This window comes from Salmo salar, chromosome ssa13 (genome assembly GCF_905237065.1).
Source record: "Salmo salar chromosome ssa13, Ssal_v3.1, whole genome shotgun sequence".
Lineage (NCBI taxonomy): Eukaryota > Metazoa > Chordata > Actinopteri > Salmoniformes > Salmonidae > Salmo > Salmo salar.
The window spans coordinates 25,222,291-25,243,859 of NC_059454.1; the positions used below are offsets into that span (position 1 = coordinate 25,222,291).

The 21,569-nt window shown below is 45.2% G+C and overlaps 1 protein-coding gene across 1 annotated transcript in view; it reads left to right on the forward strand.

Moving 5' to 3' along the window:
* Positions 1-21,569, forward strand: part of LOC106566728 (nuclear receptor coactivator 3-like) — a 107,280-nt gene that overhangs the window by 64,525 nt on the left and 21,186 nt on the right. Inside the window, 3 exon segments of the mRNA XM_014135048.2 lie at positions 5,349-5,428; positions 8,339-8,389; positions 21,404-21,511. Of these exon segments, the coding sequence (XP_013990523.1) occupies positions 21,423-21,511 (89 nt within the window). The 5' untranslated portion in view covers positions 5,349-5,428; positions 8,339-8,389; positions 21,404-21,422.

The following is a 21,569-nucleotide window of genomic DNA, read 5'->3' on the forward strand; positions in this document are numbered from 1 at the left end:
GGTTTAATAATTCTGGACCCCACTGTATATAAATAACTTGACTGTTGAGTTAGGTTAGGGCTGTTGGAGTTGCGGTAGGTACTGTAGGTTCTTGGAAGGGATGACTCATGCATAGGCCTATTTTTTATTTTTTTGTATATGTACAGTCGTGGCCAAAAGTTTTGAGAATGACACAAAAATGTATTTTCACAAAGTTTGCTGCCTTGATTATGCAAGAATGGGCTGCCATCAGTCAGGATGTGGCCCAGAAGTTAATTGACAGCATGCCAGGGCGGATTGCAGAGGTCTTGTGGATGTCTTGAGGTCTTGTCATTCTCAATACTTTTGGCCACGACTGTACAATGCATTCAGAATTTTTGTTATGTTACAGCCTTATTCTAAAATGGATTTATTCACTTTTTTTCCTCATCAATCTACACACAATACCACCAAGATTTGTCCTAGAGCTGGCCGCCAGGCCAAACTGAGCAATCGGTGGAGAAGGGCCGTGGTCAGGGAGGTGACCAAGAACTCGATGGAGTTCGTCTGTGGAGATGGAAGTACCTTCTAAAAGGACAACCATCTCGGTAACATGCCACAAATCAGGCCTTTATGGTAGAGTGGCCAGACGGAAGCCACTCCTCAGTAAAAGGTACATGACAGCCTGCTTGGAGTTTGCCAAATGGAACCTAAAGGACTCTGAAACCAAGATTGAACTCTTTGGCCTGAATGCCAAGCTTCACGCCTGGAGGACACCTGGCACCATCCCTATGGTGAAGCATGGTGGTGGCAGAATCATGCTATAGGGATGTTTTTCAGCACCAGGGCCTGGGAGACAAGACAGGATCGAGGGAAAGCTGAATGGAGCAAAGTACAGAGAGATCCTTGATGAAAACCTGCTCCAGAGTGCTCAGGACCTCAGACTGGGGCAAAGGTTCTCCTTCCAACAGGACAACGACCCTAAGCACACAGCCAAGACAACACAGGAGTGGCTTTGGGACAAGTCTCTGAATGTCCTTGAGTGGCCCAGCCAGAGCCCGGACTTGAACCCAATCGAACATCTCTGGAGAGACCTGAAAATAGCTGTGCAGTGACACTCCCCATCCAACCTGACAGAGCTTGAGAGGATCTGCAGAGAAGAATGGGAGAAACTCCCCAAATACATGTCTGCCAAGCTTGTAGCATCATACCCAAGAAGACTCTAGGCTGTAATTGCTGCCAAAGGTGCTTCAACAAAGTACTGAGTAAAGGGTCTGAATACTTATGTAAAGGTTTTTTATTTGTAATAAATTAGCAAAAAAATGTAAAGACCTGTTTCTGCTTTGTCATTATGGGGTATTGTGTGTGGATTGAAGAGGGAATAAACAATTTAATCTGTTTTAGAATAAGGCTGTAAAGTATCAACATTTGGAAAAAGTCAAGGGGTCTGAATACTTTCCGAATGCAGTGTAAATGGATGGTTGATGGCAGCCACAATAGACACCCTGGGTTGCCGCCTGCTAGCAGCGTTATTTCTGTTCTCAGGACCGCCTGGGAGAGAGGAGTTATTTTAACCAGGTCCTAGATCAGATCTTATGGCATAGCAATGACGGTCAGAGAAGTTGACTAAGGCACATACAGATCTGGGACCAGTTTTGAGTCCCTTTTATCTCCCCCTGCTCTTTCTCATAGGAGTGGATATTCTGGTAATAGTGTTTGTTCTAAACATGGAGTTAGTCAGAATCAAATCTTTGCTCTCTGCAGTGTTCATGTGTTCACACTGAATAGACTACTCAAGAAAAGCATCCAATGAAGGCACTAACTGTCTCGCCAAATGTTGCTACTCCCTTTCTGATTGGCCAGAATTAGGGGCACAGTACCATGGAGATGGTCACCCACGTCTCGTGTGGTGAATTGAGAGTCAGTGGTCCGTTTTTATGAACGGGGGAGAGCATTGATTTTAAGAATGCTTTTGTGGAGCTGAGCTGGGCTGTGGACATTTTTTATTTTTTATTAGCCTCTGTGGTGGGATTTGTTAAGGGGAGGCGAGGTGCCAAGATGTGGCTTGGTTCCTATTCTGCTAGTGTGTAAGTGCCGGTTCAGTTGGAGGGAACTGGTGCTCAGCTAAAGCAGAGTCACCCAGAGTTCTCACGCACACACACGCACGCACGCACGCACGCACACACACACACACACACACACACACACACACACACACACACACACACACACACACACACACACACACACGCACACACACACACACACACACACACACACACACACACACAGTAGCTGTATGTGGGCCTTACTGGGCTGTTTGTGTGTGCTGGCTGATGCAGACACTGTCTCCCTTATTCTGGGCCAGAACACAGAGAGAACACAGAAAGGCCGACAAAAAGAGAAAAATACATAGTTCCACTATAAAGGACAGAAATGAGATGGCGAGAAGGAGAGAAGAAAGAGATGAATGCAGGAAGGGAGGGATGGACAGGGGAACAGGGAAGAAATGCTCAGTGAAAGAGGTAGAAGGCAAATGAGAAAAATAAACAAACAGTGAGTTAGCAGAGAGACAGAATGGGTGAGATTGTTACTGTATGTGCTAGAGTATCATTGCCCCCTCTTCCTATGTAGTTTGCTCGCTACACAAATGTGCTCTGCCCTAAAGCTACAGTTGCATTGACCTGAGTGGCTGTTATGGTATGAATGTGTTTTGAATGAGGGTGTGTCTGCTGCCTGCCTGCCGTTATGCGACATCATGCCACATGCTTCACCTTTCGCTCTGCATACGCACTGCAGAAAGACTCCCAGGTGTCAACAGCACATAGACTTCCATTGACTGAGACTGATCTTCCCATTCTAACACTGGCTCCTTTCCAGGGACAGACAGACAGACAGACAGACAGACAGACAGACAGACAGACAGACAGACAGACAGACAGACAGACAGACAGACAGACAGACAGACAGACAGACAGACAGACAGACAGACAGACAGACAGACAGACAGACAGACAGACAGACAGACAGACAGACAGACAGACAGACAGACAGACAGACTATGCTTTCCTGTTGCATCTGTAGCCTGCCTGCCTGGCACTTACTGTCTCACTCTCCAATTGACTCTCCAGATTTCCCCTCAGTCCCAGTCTGAGATATTTTTATAAATGTTTTATTTCACCTTTTTAACCAGGTAGGCTAGTTGAGAACACTGTTATTGCATTCAATATAAGCTAGTGACACATACAACAACACAGAGTTACACATGGGATAGACAAACGTAAATGATCCAAGTCATCTCTCTCTCCTCCTTCCCTCCTCTTCCACATTCTCTCCATTCTTTAGCTGAGCCTTGGGCTGTGTTGTTGAGGCCAGACGTGGATGACAGGCAGACCCACTGGAAAGACTGTAATTATTGATGGGAACAATCATTTATCTGTCTTAAAATCGCTTTGGACTTTAATGGTATTTGTTTAACAAGACCAAGGTGAGATGATGTGAATAATTATGTGATTTGTCTGGTTAAATGCTGCTGCAGTGGCTTCATGCACATACACACGCACAGTCTGTTTTATAGTTAAATCAAAGGCACTCTTTTCTGCAAGGTGCAATTGAGAAGTAGAACGAGCTAAGAGAGTGTAAGAAGAGGAGATGAGGGCAGGAGAGAGGGACTGGAAAAGGCCTCGGCGAGAGCGTGCCTCGGTGCCTATGAGCTGAACACACACACACTCAATGCATCTTAACCTCATTCTCAATGCTCTTATATTCAAGGCCTAACATTTATACAAGCACCACATGCAGTTAACTAGCATTATTAGTGCTGTTCTGAACGGCTTTACTAATACGAGCACAACAACGCATTAATGATCCCACTGAAGGCCTATCTGTCCCCGCCCCTTAAACTCTCACTGGAAGTTCCCCTTTGTCACGGACATGCCATAAATCCACTCTGTTTAAGCAATCACTCTTTCTCTCACTCCTTTTCTATCTTTCTCCCCTCTCAATTAGTAGGAAACACATCGGCTGAAGGAGGGCCTTTGTTGGTTTGTGAGGGCCCATACATCACCCAAACTAGCGACCCCCTGACAGCCCCCATCTGGTCCTCATCACGGGGTGCAGCCAACGGTCAGGCTGGATGATGCATGGCACACAGGCACGCGCTCTCAAACACACACACACAAACACAGACACGAGCTCACAAACATACACACACGGGCATGCGCTCACAAACACACATATGTACACTCTAGGGTTGGGCGATTTTACGATTGTTTACTTACTGTTCCACAAAGAAAAAATGACTTTGAGAATCTCCACAGGGATGGTGAGTTAAGACAATCAGAAATACTATCAGATCCCCAAATGGGAGTATTTATAGGTCTACATTTGTGTGCAGGCCAGGTAGCCTACTATACATCTATGCATTATCAGGTGTGTGTCCTTACTCAACATTGACAGGAACGCTACAAACAAAATGAAATAAACCAAATGTAGCCTAGGGTGTGCGCTCTTCAAACAACGTGTCCACTCCTACAATGACAACGGTATGACTGGAATAATAATATATTGAATGCAATAACAGAAATGACCATAACCAACCAAATGTAGATTAGAAATGATGGGAATTAACTGTAAATGTACTACTGATGGTACTGGTTTGCCATCCCTGCGGCCTCAGCAATGGATTAGTCCACTCAGACAGTCATGAATCAGACTGGTGTCTCCTGTCCTGTGCCATAATTGTTTTATATGTATTTGCCACTGCTCAACCGGTCGACCATCAGCCTATCGACCAAGCAATCGACCAGTCGACAAAATGGGGTCAACCCTAGTTTCACGTGTGTTTCGACCTGTCCCCAAATTAATAAAGTTAGTTCACAGTTGGATTTGATATTTTAACCTGCGTGTCATGATCACGTCTGGTGTGGATGGACAAAATGAACATGCACACGCGGACATACGCGTGGCTGGTCTAGTCACCATGTCATAGTCTCGCTCTAATACTTCTGGACTTCCTTCCAACTCATATCACAACATCCTTTTTCGGAATAAGGATGTTGTGTGTGCACGTTCACTAACTGAAAGCACACAGTGAAATGTCCCTGTTCTCAGACCCAGACCCAGACTGCCTCCCTCATGTCGTCTGCTCCTCATGTTAATGCTGTTTCTTGGGCTGTCATTAACAACTTGATTAATACCAAGCCCTGTTATTCACCAATATGAACATAACAAATATGCAATGTCCAGCAGAAGTGCTTATTATCTCTCTGTGTGTGTGTGTGTGTGTGTGTGTGTGTGTGTGTGTGTGTGTGTGTGTGTGTGTGTGTGTGTGTGTGTGTGTGTGTGTGTGTGTGTGTGTGTGTGTGTTTTGTGTGTTCTATATACTCCAGGGTAGAATACCAGTAGACCAGTCCAGGACCATTATCTGCAAGAGAGAAATTGTCTCTTCCACTCTAGGCTTCGTCACAAGGTGGGTCACGTCATCACACGGCTGTTGGTAAGGTTACCTGTTTTGGTGGACTATAGTTTGTTGTAGACAAGAGTTCAAATGTTTACTTTTTGCTCATCTGTTGTGGAACACGTTTTTTCTTTTTGCTCATCTGTTCTGGAACACAACATTCTTTCTGATCCCCTGGCCAGACCATAGAAATGAGCAACTAGAACAGACATGGTAATTTAGAGCGAAGGTCCATTGCTTTGGGAGCCATTTTGGATTTGTCATATTGAATTTCAATGGTACAGGTTTAAGCAAGAGAAAGCAGGGGGTGGGAGATGTAGAGGGGTAAAAAGAGGGAAGAGTGAGGGAGAGCAGATTTAGAGGTAGAGAGAGAGAGAAGTGGAGATAGAGAAAGGTGGAGAGAGAGAAAGGTGGAGATAGTGAAAGGAGAGAGGCTGAGATGGAAAGGTGGAGAGTGAGCGAGAAAGAGGCTGCTGGGGAGACAGCAGGAGAAATCAAATTATTCCCCCTGCTCTGCCTCCTATAGAGACAGAAAAAAAGCATTTATCTGTACCCTAGTCTGCAGGTGACAGCAACACACACACACACACACACACACACACACACACACACACACACACACACACACACACACACACACACACACACACACACACACACACACACACACACACACACACACACACAGGAGGAGGGGAGGCGGGGGATGGATGATTATGGAGAAGAGAGGGATAGTGGTGGTGTAGGAAGAGGTGGGGTTGAGTGCGATTATGTCTATAGTATAGAGGTGGTATTGAGAGAGGAGGGGAGGAGATGAGTAAATCAGGGCAGGAGAGGGAGGAGAGAAGGATATTATTTAGAGGAGAGGAGAGGGATAGGGATAGGGAGGAGAGAAGGATATTATTTAGAGGAGAGGAGGGGGATAGGGAGGAGAGAAGGATATTATTTAGAGGAGAGGAGGGGGATAGGGAGGAGAGAAGGATATTATTTAGAGGAGAGGAGGGTGATAGGGAGGAGAGAAGGATGGTTATGGAAAGGAGAGGGTAGAGAAGAGGAATGGGGGATCTGCAGGTGAGTCTGAGATTCTGCTGCATCGTGTCACACTGACTTAGATCAGCAGGAAGACTCCTCTACCCATGATGCCTCAGTCAGTCCTGTATATCAACCATTCTCTAGTATCGACCCAATGCATTATGTATTATGTATTTTTCCTAACTTTGTCCCAACATGGGCTAATTACAGTGGAGGTCACCAACCTGACTACAGCCAGTCATTGTCAGAGCAGTGAGCTAAACGTCAGCATGGCTGTAGACTGCAGGTCTGTCTGTTGTGTTCCTACTGGAGTTAACATGATCTGGCCGGGCCGCGCTGCTCTTCTGTTTTGTCAACAGAGATTATGAAAATGGGGCTGGCTGTCTCTGTCTGTATCACCTAGCCTCACAACTCCCTGCCCCTGCTAACCACAAACCCCCGCCCCGCCCCCTGTCCGCCCAACTGCCTGCTCACCCCCTCTCGCACCCGAAAAACAACGAGAAGAGAGACACTTATCTGAAACAAGGAAGCCTCAGTCTGTCTCGTCTGTTTGTCTCTCCCAGCATTAGGCTAGTTGTTAAATGGACATGGAACCAGTGGTCATTATTAACCCTGTCCTTGTTGCCATGCTCAGGTCGCTCTGCGTTAACGGGCTCTCATTTTCACTCAGAAAATAAGAGAGACCCAATTGAACTCTAAAAAGGTAATGTACTGTAGCCCCACTTTTTGCAGTGAAATCCTATAAACCAGTAGTGTAGGTAGGTAGGTCATTGATGGTGTGCTTCTCCTGGTGAAAATGCATTCGAAATGGGTGGTATCAGTGGAGATTGCTTGACTCCCTTAAAAAAACTGATAGTGCTTTTTAGTACAGATATGGTATAGTACAGATATACCTCATTACAATATCAAGTCACAGAGATCAGTCGGACACTGTTGAGGCATAAATGTAGACGGGCCAAGAGAAATCTCCATATATAGTTGAGTTTCTATTATTCCTTTTCTACCTCAGTGTGTTTTCCCTGTCTGTCTGTCTCTGCCCAGTAAGCCATTCTAGACACTTGTTTGTTTGTTGCACTGGGTCATTCTTTATATGACTCATGTTATTGTGGGAGGCTGGTTTGAGGCTGTTTTGTATCTAGTCAGAACTGAGATAGAGAGAAACAGATACTATTTCTCTCCATTTGTTTCTGACTGAACTTGTTGTGCTACCTTACACACACACACACACACACACACACACACACACACACACACACACACACACACACACACACACACACACACACACACACACACACACACACACACACACACACACACACACACACCTAATGTTACTGATCTGATTGACTGGGAAGTCAGAGAATGTCCCTCGGTACAAAGTCCTCATTGCAAAGTGTCATACCATGGGTTGGGTAAACAGTAATACGTTTTGGCTCCCATACAGAGACACATGATCAAGAGACACTCAGACCTACCTATGCACACGACACACGCTACTCTCTCTCTCCCGCCCCCCTCCCTTCCTCCTCTGCCTGCATAGCGTCATGCCTGTAAACAGCTGCCTAATGGCTCTCAAACACACAAACATCATCAGTCATGAGAGAGCTGCTCGTTTGGGCCCCATCCTCCACCCTAAATCATTCATGCTAATTTTCTCAATGCACACACACACACACACAGCCGTGCTATTACAATGTTGGCTACATCTCCAGCACTGTTCCTTTCTCTGTCTGTCTGTCTCTCGTATTTCTCGTTCTGTTTCTCTCTCTTTCGATCTGCATAAACATTTTGTCTCTAAACTGCATCAATACCCTAACAGCTTGTGGCTGCTGTACATCAGTGAATTCCATGTTATATTTTACTCTTTTCTCCTTTTTTGGCTTGCAGGATGTAAAGTTCAATGACGTTGGATTTCATAATTTATACTCTGCTGAAGAGGTGAGTTCATGGGCAAGTATTTTTTTTTGTCTCTATTTTCAATTTCCGCCAGTGCCATGTAGGTGATATGGGACCATTAGGCTGCTGGCTGGCTGGTTATTTGGTTGGTTGGTATGCTGGAGAGCAGTTCAAGGAAGTGGTTCAACCTCAGGGATTTCTGGAGCTCTCTTAGCCTTGCTGAGTCACAACCAATGTTCCCTCTAAGCTGTGCGCAGCTTCCCAGGGACTGCCACGCAGAAGAAATATCAGCCCGTGCAGAGAAGCACGAGATTGAACGTCACTCAACTTTCTAGAGTTTTCCCCTTTAGTTAACCTGTTATGGCTAGGGGGCAGTATTTTCACGGCCGGATAAAAAACGTACCCAATTTAATCTGATTATTACTCCTGCCCAGAAACTAGAATATGCATATAATTATTAGCTTTGGATAGAAAACACTCCAAAGTTTCTATAACTGTTTGAATGGTGTCTGTGAGTATAACAGAACTCATTTGGCAGGCCAAAACCTGAGAAGATTCTGTACAGGAAGTACCCTGTCTGACCATTTCTTGGCCTTCTTGATTATCTCTATCCAATACAGGGGATCTCTGCTGTTACGTGACACTTCCTACGGCTCCCATGGGCTCTCAGAAGGCGTCAAAAAGCTGAATGATATAAAAATTTATTTTAAACAGCGGTTGACATGCTTCGAAGTACGGTAATGGAATATTTAGAATTTTTTTGTCACGAAATGCGTCGTGCGCTTGACCCTTATTTACACTTCGGATAGTGTCTTGAACGCACGAACAAAACGCCGCTATTTGGATATAACAATGGATTATTTGGGACCAAACCAACATTTGTTATTGAAGTAGCAGTCCTGGGAAAGCATTCTGACGAAGAACACCAAAGGTAATCAAACTTTTCTAATAGTAAATCGGAGTTTGGTCAGGGGTAAACTTGGTGGGTGTCTAAATAGCTAGCCGTGATGGCTGGGCTATCTACTCAGAATATTGCAAAATGTCATTTCACCGAAAAGCTATTTTAAAATCGGACACCTCGATTGCACAAAGGAGTTCTGTATGTATAATTCTTAAAATAATTGTTATGTTTTTTGTGAACGTTTATCGTGAGTAATTTAGTAAATTCACCGGAGGTTTGCGGGGGGGTATGCTAGTTCTGAACGTCACATGCTAATGAAAAAAGCTGGTTTTTGATATAAATATGAACTTGATTGAACAAAACATGCATGTATTGTATAACATAATGTCCTAGGTGTGTCATCTGATGAAGATCATCAAAGGTTAGTGCTGCATTTAGCTGTGGTTTTGTTTTTTGTGACATTATATGCTAGGTTGAAAAATGGGTGTCTGATTATTTCTGGCTGGGTACTCTGCTGACATAATCTAATGTTTTGCTTTCGCTGTAAAGCCTTTTTGAAATCGGACAGTGTGGTTAGATAAAGGAGAGTCTTGTCTTTAAAATGCTGTAAAATAGTCATATGTTTAAAAAATTGAAGTTTTTGTATTTTTGAGGAATTTGTAATTCGCGCCACGCCTATCATTGGATATTGGAGCAGGTGTTCCGCTAGCGGAACGTCTAGATGTAAGAGGTTTTAACACTATCAACGTTTCCCTCTACAGTGGGAATTGTGATTGAATCAACACAATATTAGCCACTTTTAATGCAACATAAAGAAACAACACAAATTATGCAAGACTTAGTATCTAAAACTGACTATGAGGCAGAGTGCATCTGAGTAGGATTCTATTGCATTGACAGGCACGACTCAGGGCTGTAAACTACACAGACCGGTGCGCCATAACCACTCAGAGCTGCAGCAGACCTACAGAATATGCAAATAGACCATTTCCATATATGGATTTGTGACATTCACTTTGAACCAGACTGTTTTACAGCATGAGCGGTCGCGATTATTATGCGCTTGTTTTGAGGTCAAAGCAAGAGCTGCATGTGGCCACGTTTGCACATTTGTTCATTTTTGTTGCTAATTAGTTAGTTATTAGCACAGTTATAGCTGATTTGTAGTCAGCAATGTGGGAGTGATTGCTTCCTACAAGAGCATTTCCAGCCATCTTTGAAAGTGAGTCAGGTAAAGAGCTTTTTTTATGTCTTAAAGGGGCAGTGTTGTATTTTGAGACAGGCTTGAATACGCTATGTAACCAATAGGCAGAGGGTAGCATAATTTGTCTGATTCTCTGTAATAATGGTATGGGAATAATAATACATTTTATTTTGTAAAGGGGTTTCTTGCATCAAACAACACAACAAAATGTTCAGTCTGAAGGACAAGTGGATAAACAGATTACTGTCAATCCCTGCATGTTTTTTTTCAAAAGTCTCATGGAATGTAGGCCTACAATGAACACTACATATTGGGGCTGCTACTGTAGGCTGAATGACAGAACTGCTATTTACATGTTAATATGTTATGTAATGCATTTTCTCCATAGTTTTTTTGTGGTAGGCCTACATTATGATCAAATAGCCACAGAAGACTACTTGGCCACCAAAACAGTAAATCAAAGCAGGTACAGCCTCAGTGTTCACAGTAAACGAGCGCCGGAAGTTGCACAGAAATTTTGCAAGGTTCAGGTTTGCGCTCAGCTGACCTGAAATTTGCTCAGTGCCAGAAAATATTAGAGGGAACATTGGTCACAACCCTTGGCAAATGGAAGTGGGCAGAATGTTAATTGAGAAAGAGGTGGACCACATCTCCATCAACATTTACTTACACTCATTGTAGATCTCTCTGGAGTCGTGACATCGTCCACTTCCTCCTCCCCTCCCGTCCCACCCTCTACCCGTCTGGTACCGTACCAAGTACCCACCACAGCACCCCTGCCTCCCAGTGTCCTACCAGGCCCCACTGCCTGTGGCATGTAATTTACTTTTCACCCTGCGCTGTGCTGGAGAAGCGGGCGGGCAGGCAGCTCGCACCACACTAGAGGTGACCCATTTCCCTGGGGTATTCAGCAGCCCTCCTAATCAGCCATTCTCAGGGGCTGCCTCATTCACTCGGCAATTAGAGCGCTTGAGCCATCTCTCACTCTTTCTCTCGGTCTTTCGCTCTCTTTCTCTCTCTCCCTTTCCACCCTAGAATGCGGGTGTCGTCAGACAGTGGAAGGGTAGTTTAGTAGTTTCATGCAAAGATGAGCTACAGTACAGACAGACAAGCTGTCACGAAATTGCACTCTTAGGAAAGATTGACAGAGATGGATAGATTTGAAACAAACACTTTTGGGAGGAAGGGAAAGAGAGGGAGGGAGTGAGGGAGCATATTTGAAAAGCGCTGCTTATGTTTCCCTACATACAGAGCTACAGTTTGATGCTTGTCATTTTTTTTTATTTCACCTTTATTTAACCAGTTAGGCCAGTTGAGAACAAGTTCTCATTTACAACTGTGACCTGGCCAAGATAAAGCAAAGCAGTGCAACAAAAAACAACACAGAGTTAAACATGGGATAAACAAACGTACAGTCAATAACGCAATAGAAAAATCGGTTTACAGTGTGTGCAAATTAAGTAAGGAGGTAAGGCAATAAATAGGCCATAGTGGCAAAGTAATACCAATTTAGCAATTTACACTGGAGTGATAGATGTGCAGATGAGGTTGTGCAAGTAGAAATACTGGTGTGCAAAAGAGCAGAAAAACCAAAACAAATATGGGATGAGGTAGGTAGTTGGTTGGATAGGATATTTACAGATGGGCTGTGTACAGCTGCAGCGATCGGTAAGCTGCTCTGACAGCTGATGCTTAAAGTTAGTGAGGGAGATAAGTCTCCAACTTCAGTGATTTTTTGCAATTCGTTCCAGTCATTGGCAGCAGAGAACTGGAAGGAAAGGCAACTAAAGGAGGTGTTGGCTTTGGGGATGACCAGTGAAATATACCTGCTGGAGCGTGTGCTCGGGTGGGTGCTGCTATAGTGGCCAGTAAGCTGAGATAAGGCAGAGCTTTACCTAGCAAAGACTTATAGATTACCTGGAGCCAGTGGGTTTGGCGACGAATATATGCGAGGACCAGCCAACGAGAGCATACAGGTCGCAGTGGTGGGTAGTATATGGGGCTTTGGTGACAAAACGGATGGCACTGTGATAGACTGCATCCAATTTGCTGAGTAGAGTGTTGGAGGCTATTTTGTAAATGATATTGCCGAAGTCAAGGATCGGTAGGATAGTCATTTTTACGAGGGTATGTTTGGCAGCATGCGTGAAGGAGGCTTTGTTGCGAAATAGGAAGCCGATTCTAGATTTAATTTTGGATTGGAGATGCTTAATATGAGTCTGGAAGGAGAGTTTACGGTCTAGTCAGACACCTAGGTATGTATAGTTGTCCACATATTCTAGTTGCCCACAAGTCAGAACCGTCCAGAGTAGTGATGCTAGACGGGCGGGCAGGTGCTGGCAGCGATCGTTTGAAGAGCATGCATTTCGTTTTACTAGCATTTGGAGGCCAAGGGAAGAGTGTTGTATGGCATTGAAGCTCGTTTGAATGTTTGTTAGCACAGTGTCCAAAGGAGGGCCAGATGTATACAGAATGGTGTCTGCGTAGAGGTGTATCAAAGAATCACCCGCAGCAAGAGCGACATCATTGACATATACAGAGAAGAGAGTCGGCCCGAGAATTGAACCCTGTGTCACCCCCATAGAGACTGCCAGAGGTTCGGACAACAGGCCCTCCGATTTGACACACTGAACTCTATCAGAGAAGGAGTTGGTAAACCAGGCGAGGCAATCATTTGAGAAACCAAGGCTGTCGAGTCTGCCGATAAGAATGTGGTGATTGACAGAGTCGAAAGCCTTGGCCAGGTCGATGAAGATGACTGCATGGTACTGTCTTGGATATGATATCGTTTAGGACCTTGAGCGTGGCTGAGGTGCACCCGTGACCAGCTCGGAAACCAGATTGCATAGCGGAGAAGGTACGTTGGGATTCGAAATGGTCGGTGATCTGTTTGTTCACTTGGCTTTCGAAGACTTTGGAAAGGCAGGGCAGGATGGATATAGGTCTGTAACAGTTTTGGTCTAGAGTGTCTCCCCCTTTAAAGAGGGGGATGACCGCGGCCACTTTCCAATCTTTAGGAATCTCAGATGATACAAAAGAGAGGTTGAACAGACTAGTAATAGGGGGGGGGCATGGGCCAGTTGCTGCGGGGGGTGCAGAGCTGTTGGTCAGGGTTGGGGTAGCCAGGTGGAAAGCATGGCCAGCCGTAGAGAAATGCTTATTGAAATCCTTGATTATCGTGGATTTATCGGTGGTGACAGTGTTTCCTAGCCTCAGTGCAGTGGGCAGCTGGGAAGAGGTGCTCTTATTCTGCATGGACTTTACAGTGTCCCAAAACTTTTTGGAATTAGTGCTGCAGGATGCAAATTTCTGTTTGAAAAAGCTAGCCTTTGCTTTCCTAACTGACTGTGTATATTAGTTCCTGACTTCCCTGAAAAGTTGCATATCGCGGGGACTATTCGATGCTAGTGCAGTACGCCACAGGATGTTTATGTGCAGGTCAAGGGCAGTCAAGTCTGGAGTGAACCAAGGGCTATATCTGTTCTTAGTTCTACATTTTTTAAAGGGGCATGCATATTTAAGATGGTGAGGAAAGCACTTTTAAAGAACAGAGAGGGTCAGTTAGCTACTCACAGGGCCGGAGTTCGAGGCTGGGGCCGACAGATAAACAAAATTAAGTACCGTGTTAATGAACAGTCCAGCAGGCATCAGCTGTGTAGCCGAGTGATCATAGGGTCCAATGAGCAGCAATAGATGAAACAGGGAGCCGTTCGGTAGTCATTACTACGCTAGGCGAGGTCAATGTTGTTGTCAGGGGTTGGAAATTCCTGTGGGTCCACACCAGGATTTCCGTCAGGAAAATGTGGCGAAGGACATTTGATCGGCAGCATTTTAATTTACCGGACATTTGAGAAATGTACAGGACCCATATGCATTGGGTGCGTAACCTGATTAGGGCGTTCACCCAGTGTGCTTAGAATGACAGAAATCACATTTAGATAATGGTAATTCATATTAACAGAACATGCAAGTCGAATATTGCAATGATGTCTTTCTTACCGAATTCTGATGCACACTTTGAAGATGTTAGAATAACGGTCCACTTTTACTTTTCCTCAGCCAATAAGACGTGTAACGAACAGCAAAATCCCTGGCGTATGTCAATCTACTATCCCCTATAGTAGAAAAGTTGATCTATTCTATTGGTCAGCTTGTTCGAGACTCTGGGGCAGTTGTGGGACGATAGATCCCTGGGGTATTTCATAAAAAAGTTAAAAAGCAATGAGTATGATGCAACAGATGAGAATGTTTAGCTTAAAATGTTGATCAACTATTATTTTTTTAAGCGTACGAAGCAGTAGACTACGCGTGCATGTTCGTTCCATTATGGAATTAGTGGGAAAACAATTGTCAAAAGCGCACCGCACATGCAAGCAGTTTCATGTGACAGAGATGAAAATATCACTTTGGGATTTTGAAAGTTGGGAGATCTAATATGCAACAACTAGCGTGGGTTGCTAATATGACTAGGGTTGTGCCTTTGGCTTCTGGACAATGAAAGAAAGTTCATATAAAAATAATTTCCTCCACGAATATGGTCTGATTTTGGCTACACTACTTTGAAGTAAGGTAAGACATGCCTCATATGTAATAAAACGGTCAAGTTTCAAACAATTAAGTATATGTTTATTCTTACTGCCTCCAGCTCATTACAAAGTGGTGTGTGACGTGCTGATGTAGCTTGCCTTCCGTTGCCTATGCATTTGCTGTTTGAGATGCTGCTATAGCAGCAGCTCTTGCGCTGTCTGACAGATTTGTCGCTCAAAGGCTCTGTACGCTGTACATGCATGATAAATAAGAGGAATCCCAGAACTATACGGGAGGATCTTGTCAATGATCTCAAGGCAGCTGGGACCATAGTCACCAAGAAAACAATTGGTAACACACTATGCCGTGAAGGACTGAAATCCTGCAGCGCCCGCAAGGTCCCCCTGCTCAAGAAAGCACATATACATGCCCGTCTGAAGTTTGCCAATGAACACCTGAATGATTCAGAGGACAACTGGGTGAAAGTGTTGTGGTCAGATGAGACCAAAATGGAGCTCTTTGGCATCAACTCAACTCGCCGTGTTTGGAGGAGGAGGAATGCTGCCTATGACCCCAAGAACACCATCCCGACTGTCAAACATGGAGGTAGAAACATTATGCTTTGGGGGTGTTTTTCTGCTAAGGGGACAGGACAACTTCACCGCATCAAAGGGACGATGTACGGGGCCATGTACCGTCAAATCTTGGGTGAGAACCTCCTTCCCTCAGCCAGGGCATTGAAAATGGGTCGTGGATGGGTATTCCAGCATGACAATGACCCAAAACACACGGCCAGGGCAACAAAGGAGTGGCTCAAGAAGAAGCACATTAACCTCTCTGGGCAAGGTGGGACGCTCGCTTCGCGTGGCGCGAAATACAAATACCTCATAAATGCTATAACTTCAATTTCTCAAACATATGACTATTTTACACCATTTTATAGATACACTTCTCCTGAATCTAACCATGTTGTCCGATTTCAAAAAGGCTTTACAGCAAAAGCAAAACATTAGATTATGTTAGGAGAGTACATCGACAAAAACAACCACAGCCATTTTCCTAGCAACTAGCATGCATCACAAATACCCAAAACACAGCTAAATGCAGCACTAACCTTTGACGATCTTCATCAGATGACACTCCTAGGACATCATGTTACACAATACATGCATTTTTTGTTCGATAACGACTTGAAGAGAGCCCATGCATCCAGATTTCCACTTCCTGGTAGGATTTCTCTCAGGTTTTTGCTTGCCATATGAGTTCTGTTATACTCACAGACACCATTCAAACGGTTTTAGAAACTTCAGAGTGTTTTCTATCCAAAGCCAATAATTATATGTATATTCTAGTTTCTGGGCAGTAGTAATAACCAGATTAAATCGGGTACGTTTTTTATCCGGCCGTGTAAATACTGCCCCCTACCCCCAACAGGTTAACCTCTCTGGGCTAGGTGGGACGCTTGTGTAATCCCGTGGCGCGATATTCAAATACCTCAAAAATGCAAAAACTTCAATTTTTCAAACATATGACTATTTTACACCATTTTAAAGACAAGACTCTCGTTAATCTAACCACACTGTCCGATTTCAAAAAGGCTTTACAACGAAAGCAAAACATTAGATTATGTCAGCAGAGTACCCAGCCAGAAATAATCAGACACCCATTTTTCAAGCTAGCATATAATGTCACATAAACCCAAACCACAGCTAAATGCAGCACTAACCTTTGATGATCTTCATCAGATGACACTTCTTGGACATTATGTTATACAATACATGCATGTTTTGTTCAATCAAGTTCATATTTATAGAAAAAAAAAGCTTTTTACATTAGCATGTGACTAGCATGTGACTAGCATTCCCACCGAACACTGCCGGTGAATTTACTAAATTACTCACGATAAATGTTCACAAAAAACATAACAATTATTTTAAGAATTATAGATACAGAACTCCTCTATGCACTCGATATGTCCGATTTTAAAATAGCTTTTCGGTGAAAGCACATTTTGCAATATTCTCAGTAGATAGCCCGGGATCACAGGGCTAGCTATTTAGACACCCAGCAAGTTTAGCACTCACCAAAGTCAGATTTACTATAAGAAAAATGTTATTACCTTTGCTGTTCTTCGTCAGAATGCACTCCCAGGACTTCTACTTCAATAACAAATGTTGGTTTGGTCCCAAATAATCCATTGTTATATCCAAATAGCGGCGTTTTGTTCGTGCGTTCAAGACACTATCCGAAAGGGTAAATAAGGGTGACGAGCATGGCGCATTTCGTGACAAAAAAAAATCGAAATATTCCATTACCGTACTTCGAAGCATGTCAACCGCTGTTTAAAAGCAATTTTTATGCCATTTTTCTCGTAAAAAAGCGATAATATTCCGACCGGGAAAGCGTGTATACGTACAAAGAGAGAGAAAATAAAAACATCTCGTGCACGAGCCTGAGTCTCAGAGTACTCTGACCGGCCACTATCCAAACGCGATAATGTGTTTCAGCCTGGGGCTGCCTCGATATCATTCAGCTTTTTCCCGGGCTCTGAGAGCCTATGGGAGCCGTAGGAAGTGTCACGTTACAGCAAAGATCCTCAGTCTTCAATAAACAGAGACAAGAAGAACAAGATCTTGTCAGAGAGGGCACTTTCTGTAAGGAATCTTCTCAGGTTTTTGCCTGCCATATGAGTTCTGTTATACTCACAGACACCATTCAAACAGTTTTAGAAACTTTAGGGTGTTTTCTATCCAAAGTCAATAATTATATGCATATTCTAGTTACTGGGCAGGAGTAGTAACCAGATTAAATCGGGTACGTTTTTTATCCGGCCGTGTCAATACTGCCCCCTAGCCCTAACAGGTTAAAAGGTACAGGACGGCAAGCAGGGTCAGGACGGCAAGCAGGGTCAGGGACAGGTAGAGTGGTCAAGCAGGCAGGCTCAGAACCAGGAGGGCGAGGAAAAAGAGAGACTGGGAAAAGCAGGAGCTGAGATACAAAAATGCAGGTTGACTTGACAAACAAGCCAAACTGGCAACAGACAAACAAAGAACAAAGGTATAAATACACAGGGGATAATGGGCGACACCTGGAAGGGGGTGGAGACTATCACAAAGACAGGTGAAACAGATCAGGTTGGTTGCGCCGACTTCAGACAATAGGCATGCCAGAACGGACTTCAGCCCATGATAGCACCCGTAGACCTGTTGACGGGATTGTGTCGCTGAAGCCTGAAGAATCCCAAAACCACGGGAATCTCAGGGACTTGATGACCAGGAATTGAATGGTCTCGCTGTGATTCCCTGACACACGTAGGTTGATGGGAGTGGTGTTATGGGTGACCCGACCTATAGAGCATCCGTCCAGCGCTCTAACATCCATGGGAATGGAGAGGGGATGAGTGGGGATGTTCAGCTCGGAAGCCAGTGTGGTGTCCAAAAAGCTCTCGTCGGCCCCAGAGTCAATGATTACCCGGAGAGATTTGGACTGGTTTCCCCACAGCAGAATGACATGAAAAAAGGGTGCGAGTAAGGGAAGCAGAAAAATTCTCCATATGGCCCACCAGAGTAGTCACTCCTACCCGTGAGACTGGTCTTTTACCGTGCAATAGGACACAAAATGACAAAAAGTCTCGCAATACAGACAGCTCCTTGTATTGATCCTGTGTTGCCGTTCCGCTGGCGACAGCCCACCTCTGCCTAGTTGCAATGACTCGGGAAACAGTGCCTCGGCCGTCTTCGGTGACTCTCGAGGAAGGTCGGAAAACCTCGGGTGCTCTCAGCAAAGGGACCGTCGGGGACGACTCGGAGACGAGGTGGAATCTCTGGACGTGCGAGCAAAATCAAATTTCCTCGCCATCTGTCGTTCCCACAATCGCCCATCGATGCAGATGGTCAAAGCGATGGGGGAGTCAAGATCCATGGGTAACTTCCGAGCAGCGCGTCCTTGACCTCTTTCGAGATGCCGTGCAGGAACATGCCGAACAGTGCTTCCTGGTTCCACGCACTCTCCGCTGCCAACGTGCGGAAATCCACCGCATAGTCGGCTACTCCACAGGCGTTCCTGCCAGAGCTGGATTAGCTTCCGGGCAACTTCTCTCCCGGAGAACTGGGCATCAAAAATCTTCCTCACCTCTCCCATGAACCCCTCCAGACTCACGCACATGGCCAGCTGTTGTTCCCATACGGCGGTAGCCCAGGTGAGAGCCCTCCCAGACATCAGCGTGATGAGGTAGGCTGTCTTGGAGCGATCCGAGGGGAAGGAGGAGGGCTGAAGCTCAAAAATGAGGGCACACAGCTAAAAACGCCCGACAGGTGCTCAGTTCCTCATTAAAGCATTCTGGGGGAGGTAAATGGGGCTCCCGGGAAGGTGGAGTGGCCGGTGGGGCGGCGCTGCTAATTGCCAAGTTACTGAGGGGCGGTGGGGTTACCACCGTGGCAGGCTGCCCCCCAGACAACCCGCGGAATTGCTCCAGCAGCATGTCCAACGCCCGGTCATGGCATTCAGCCAACGTTTGGACTCCCTCCATAAGACCACGAAGCAATTTCTTGTGCCTACCAATGGAGGCTCCTTGGGATAAGATGGCGTTGCACAGCTGGCCCTGGTCTGCTGGGCCAGTCAGGGCCTGTTCGTACGGTCAGGTAGGAAGGTAAGACCCAGATGCAGACAACGTCAAATGATCAATGGTTTAATAATCCAACAGGGGCAGGCAATAGACAGGTCAAGGCAGGCAGGGGTCAGTAAACCAGAGGTCGGGCAAAGGTACAGGATGGCAGGCAGGGTCAGGGGCAGGCAGAGTGGTCAGGCAGGTGGGCTCAGTCAGGACAGGCAAGAGTCAAAACCAAGAGAGTGAGAAAAAGAGAGATTGGGAAAAGCAGGCGCTGAGACACAAAAACGTTGGTTGACTTGACAAACAAGCCGAACTGGCAACAGACAAACAAAGAACACAGGTATAAATACAAAGGGGATAATGGGAAAGATGGGGGACACCTGGAGGGGGGTGGAGACAATCACAAAGACAGGTGAAACAGATCAGGGTGTGACAGATGTTGCCGGACCAGCAGGCTTGATCGAATGCATAGGCTGGGTAGAACGTCTATTCTTGAGCCGTTCTAGTGGGCTATCTTTAGAATTTTAGAATGCAATATTTGGTGAATAGTCAACCGCTGGGATAATGTAGCGTCAAACTTAGTCGGATGTCCTTGCAATGATTGAAATTAAAATATGTATCACAGTGATGGATAAACATTAGGTTACCACTAATAATTATAACAAAAACTATCTGTAAAATAAATGGATAGAATGAGAGAATGGCGACACTGCGTCCTTTCCCTCTGGTGGATTTATTTTCTATTCATTAGAGGCTTCATGCATGTCGGTCAGAGGGTAACCATGTAATCAATGGAATAAAAATTATGCACTTGCTGTGAAGGTTAAGAAAGGCACTGGAGTGTGGTTCTCCTCCCGATCGTGCACCACAGAGACTCAAAGCTCATGGGCCTATCTACATGCGTTCTTTTCTTCTTTCTCTCTCCTCCTTCTCTCTTCCACTCCTTCTCTCACTCTCTTCCCGCTCTCCCTCTTGCTCCCTCCCCTTCACCTCGCTTTTCCCTCTCCCTCTCTGCTCCCTCTCTCCTCTGTCTACCACCGCTCTAACCTCTCTTATCCTCCTGCTCTCTTCCTGCATCTCCCCCCTCTATGTCCTCTGCCTTTCTGTATCCTACCTCATTCACTCTCCCTCCTTTTGCATTCACTCACTCTCCCCCACCCCCTCTCACTTTTCCCCAGCGTCACTGGTAAAGAAATAGACTAATCAGCATAGACTTCCTGCTGCCGACTTCTCTCTCTCCTCTCCCCCCCTCCTTTGTCAGCCCACTTCCTGTATACCGAGTGTGATGCATTGTGGGAGACAGACGTCTGTCTTAACTGGGTTAGTCGTGCAGCCTGGCTTACTGTCAGAGACGCTGCTAATCCTGCTATATGTGTGTGTGTGTGTGTGTGTGTGTGTGTGTGTGTGTGTGTGTGTGTGTGTGTGTGTGTGTGTGTGTGTGTGTGTGTGTGTGTGTGTGTGTGTGTGTGTGTGTGTGTGCCGGTCCTACACACACTACTCTGAGAGAGGAGGAAGCAGACAATGCTAAATGCAATATCGATTTTTCATATTGTGCCAAGAGTGTCTTATATGCATAATATAAGCTTAAGAGTACCCTGGTTGTATATGTATATTTAACATAAAGCTTCTCCTTCATGTCGGTGTGGGTGTCTGTCTTTGGGTTTAAACAATAGCAATAAGGTTAGATGTGTTTATATATGGAGGTTTCCTACACCTGTTTGTCTCTTCACCTAACAGCCACATTAACATATTATTGGCCGTCCCTCAAATCATCTCACCTGTTGTCTAAGGGTTTGTGTTTCCTGTCCCTGTCAGGTGCTGATATGTGTACACGATGAGTGGACTGGGGGACAACTCCATGGAGCCTCTGAGCTCGGAAAACCGAAAACGCAAGCTCTCTACCTGCGACACGCCCAGTCTGGGGTGAGTAGGGGGCTGGTGACAAAACATACAAATATATTTTGCCAAGTCCGATAATACA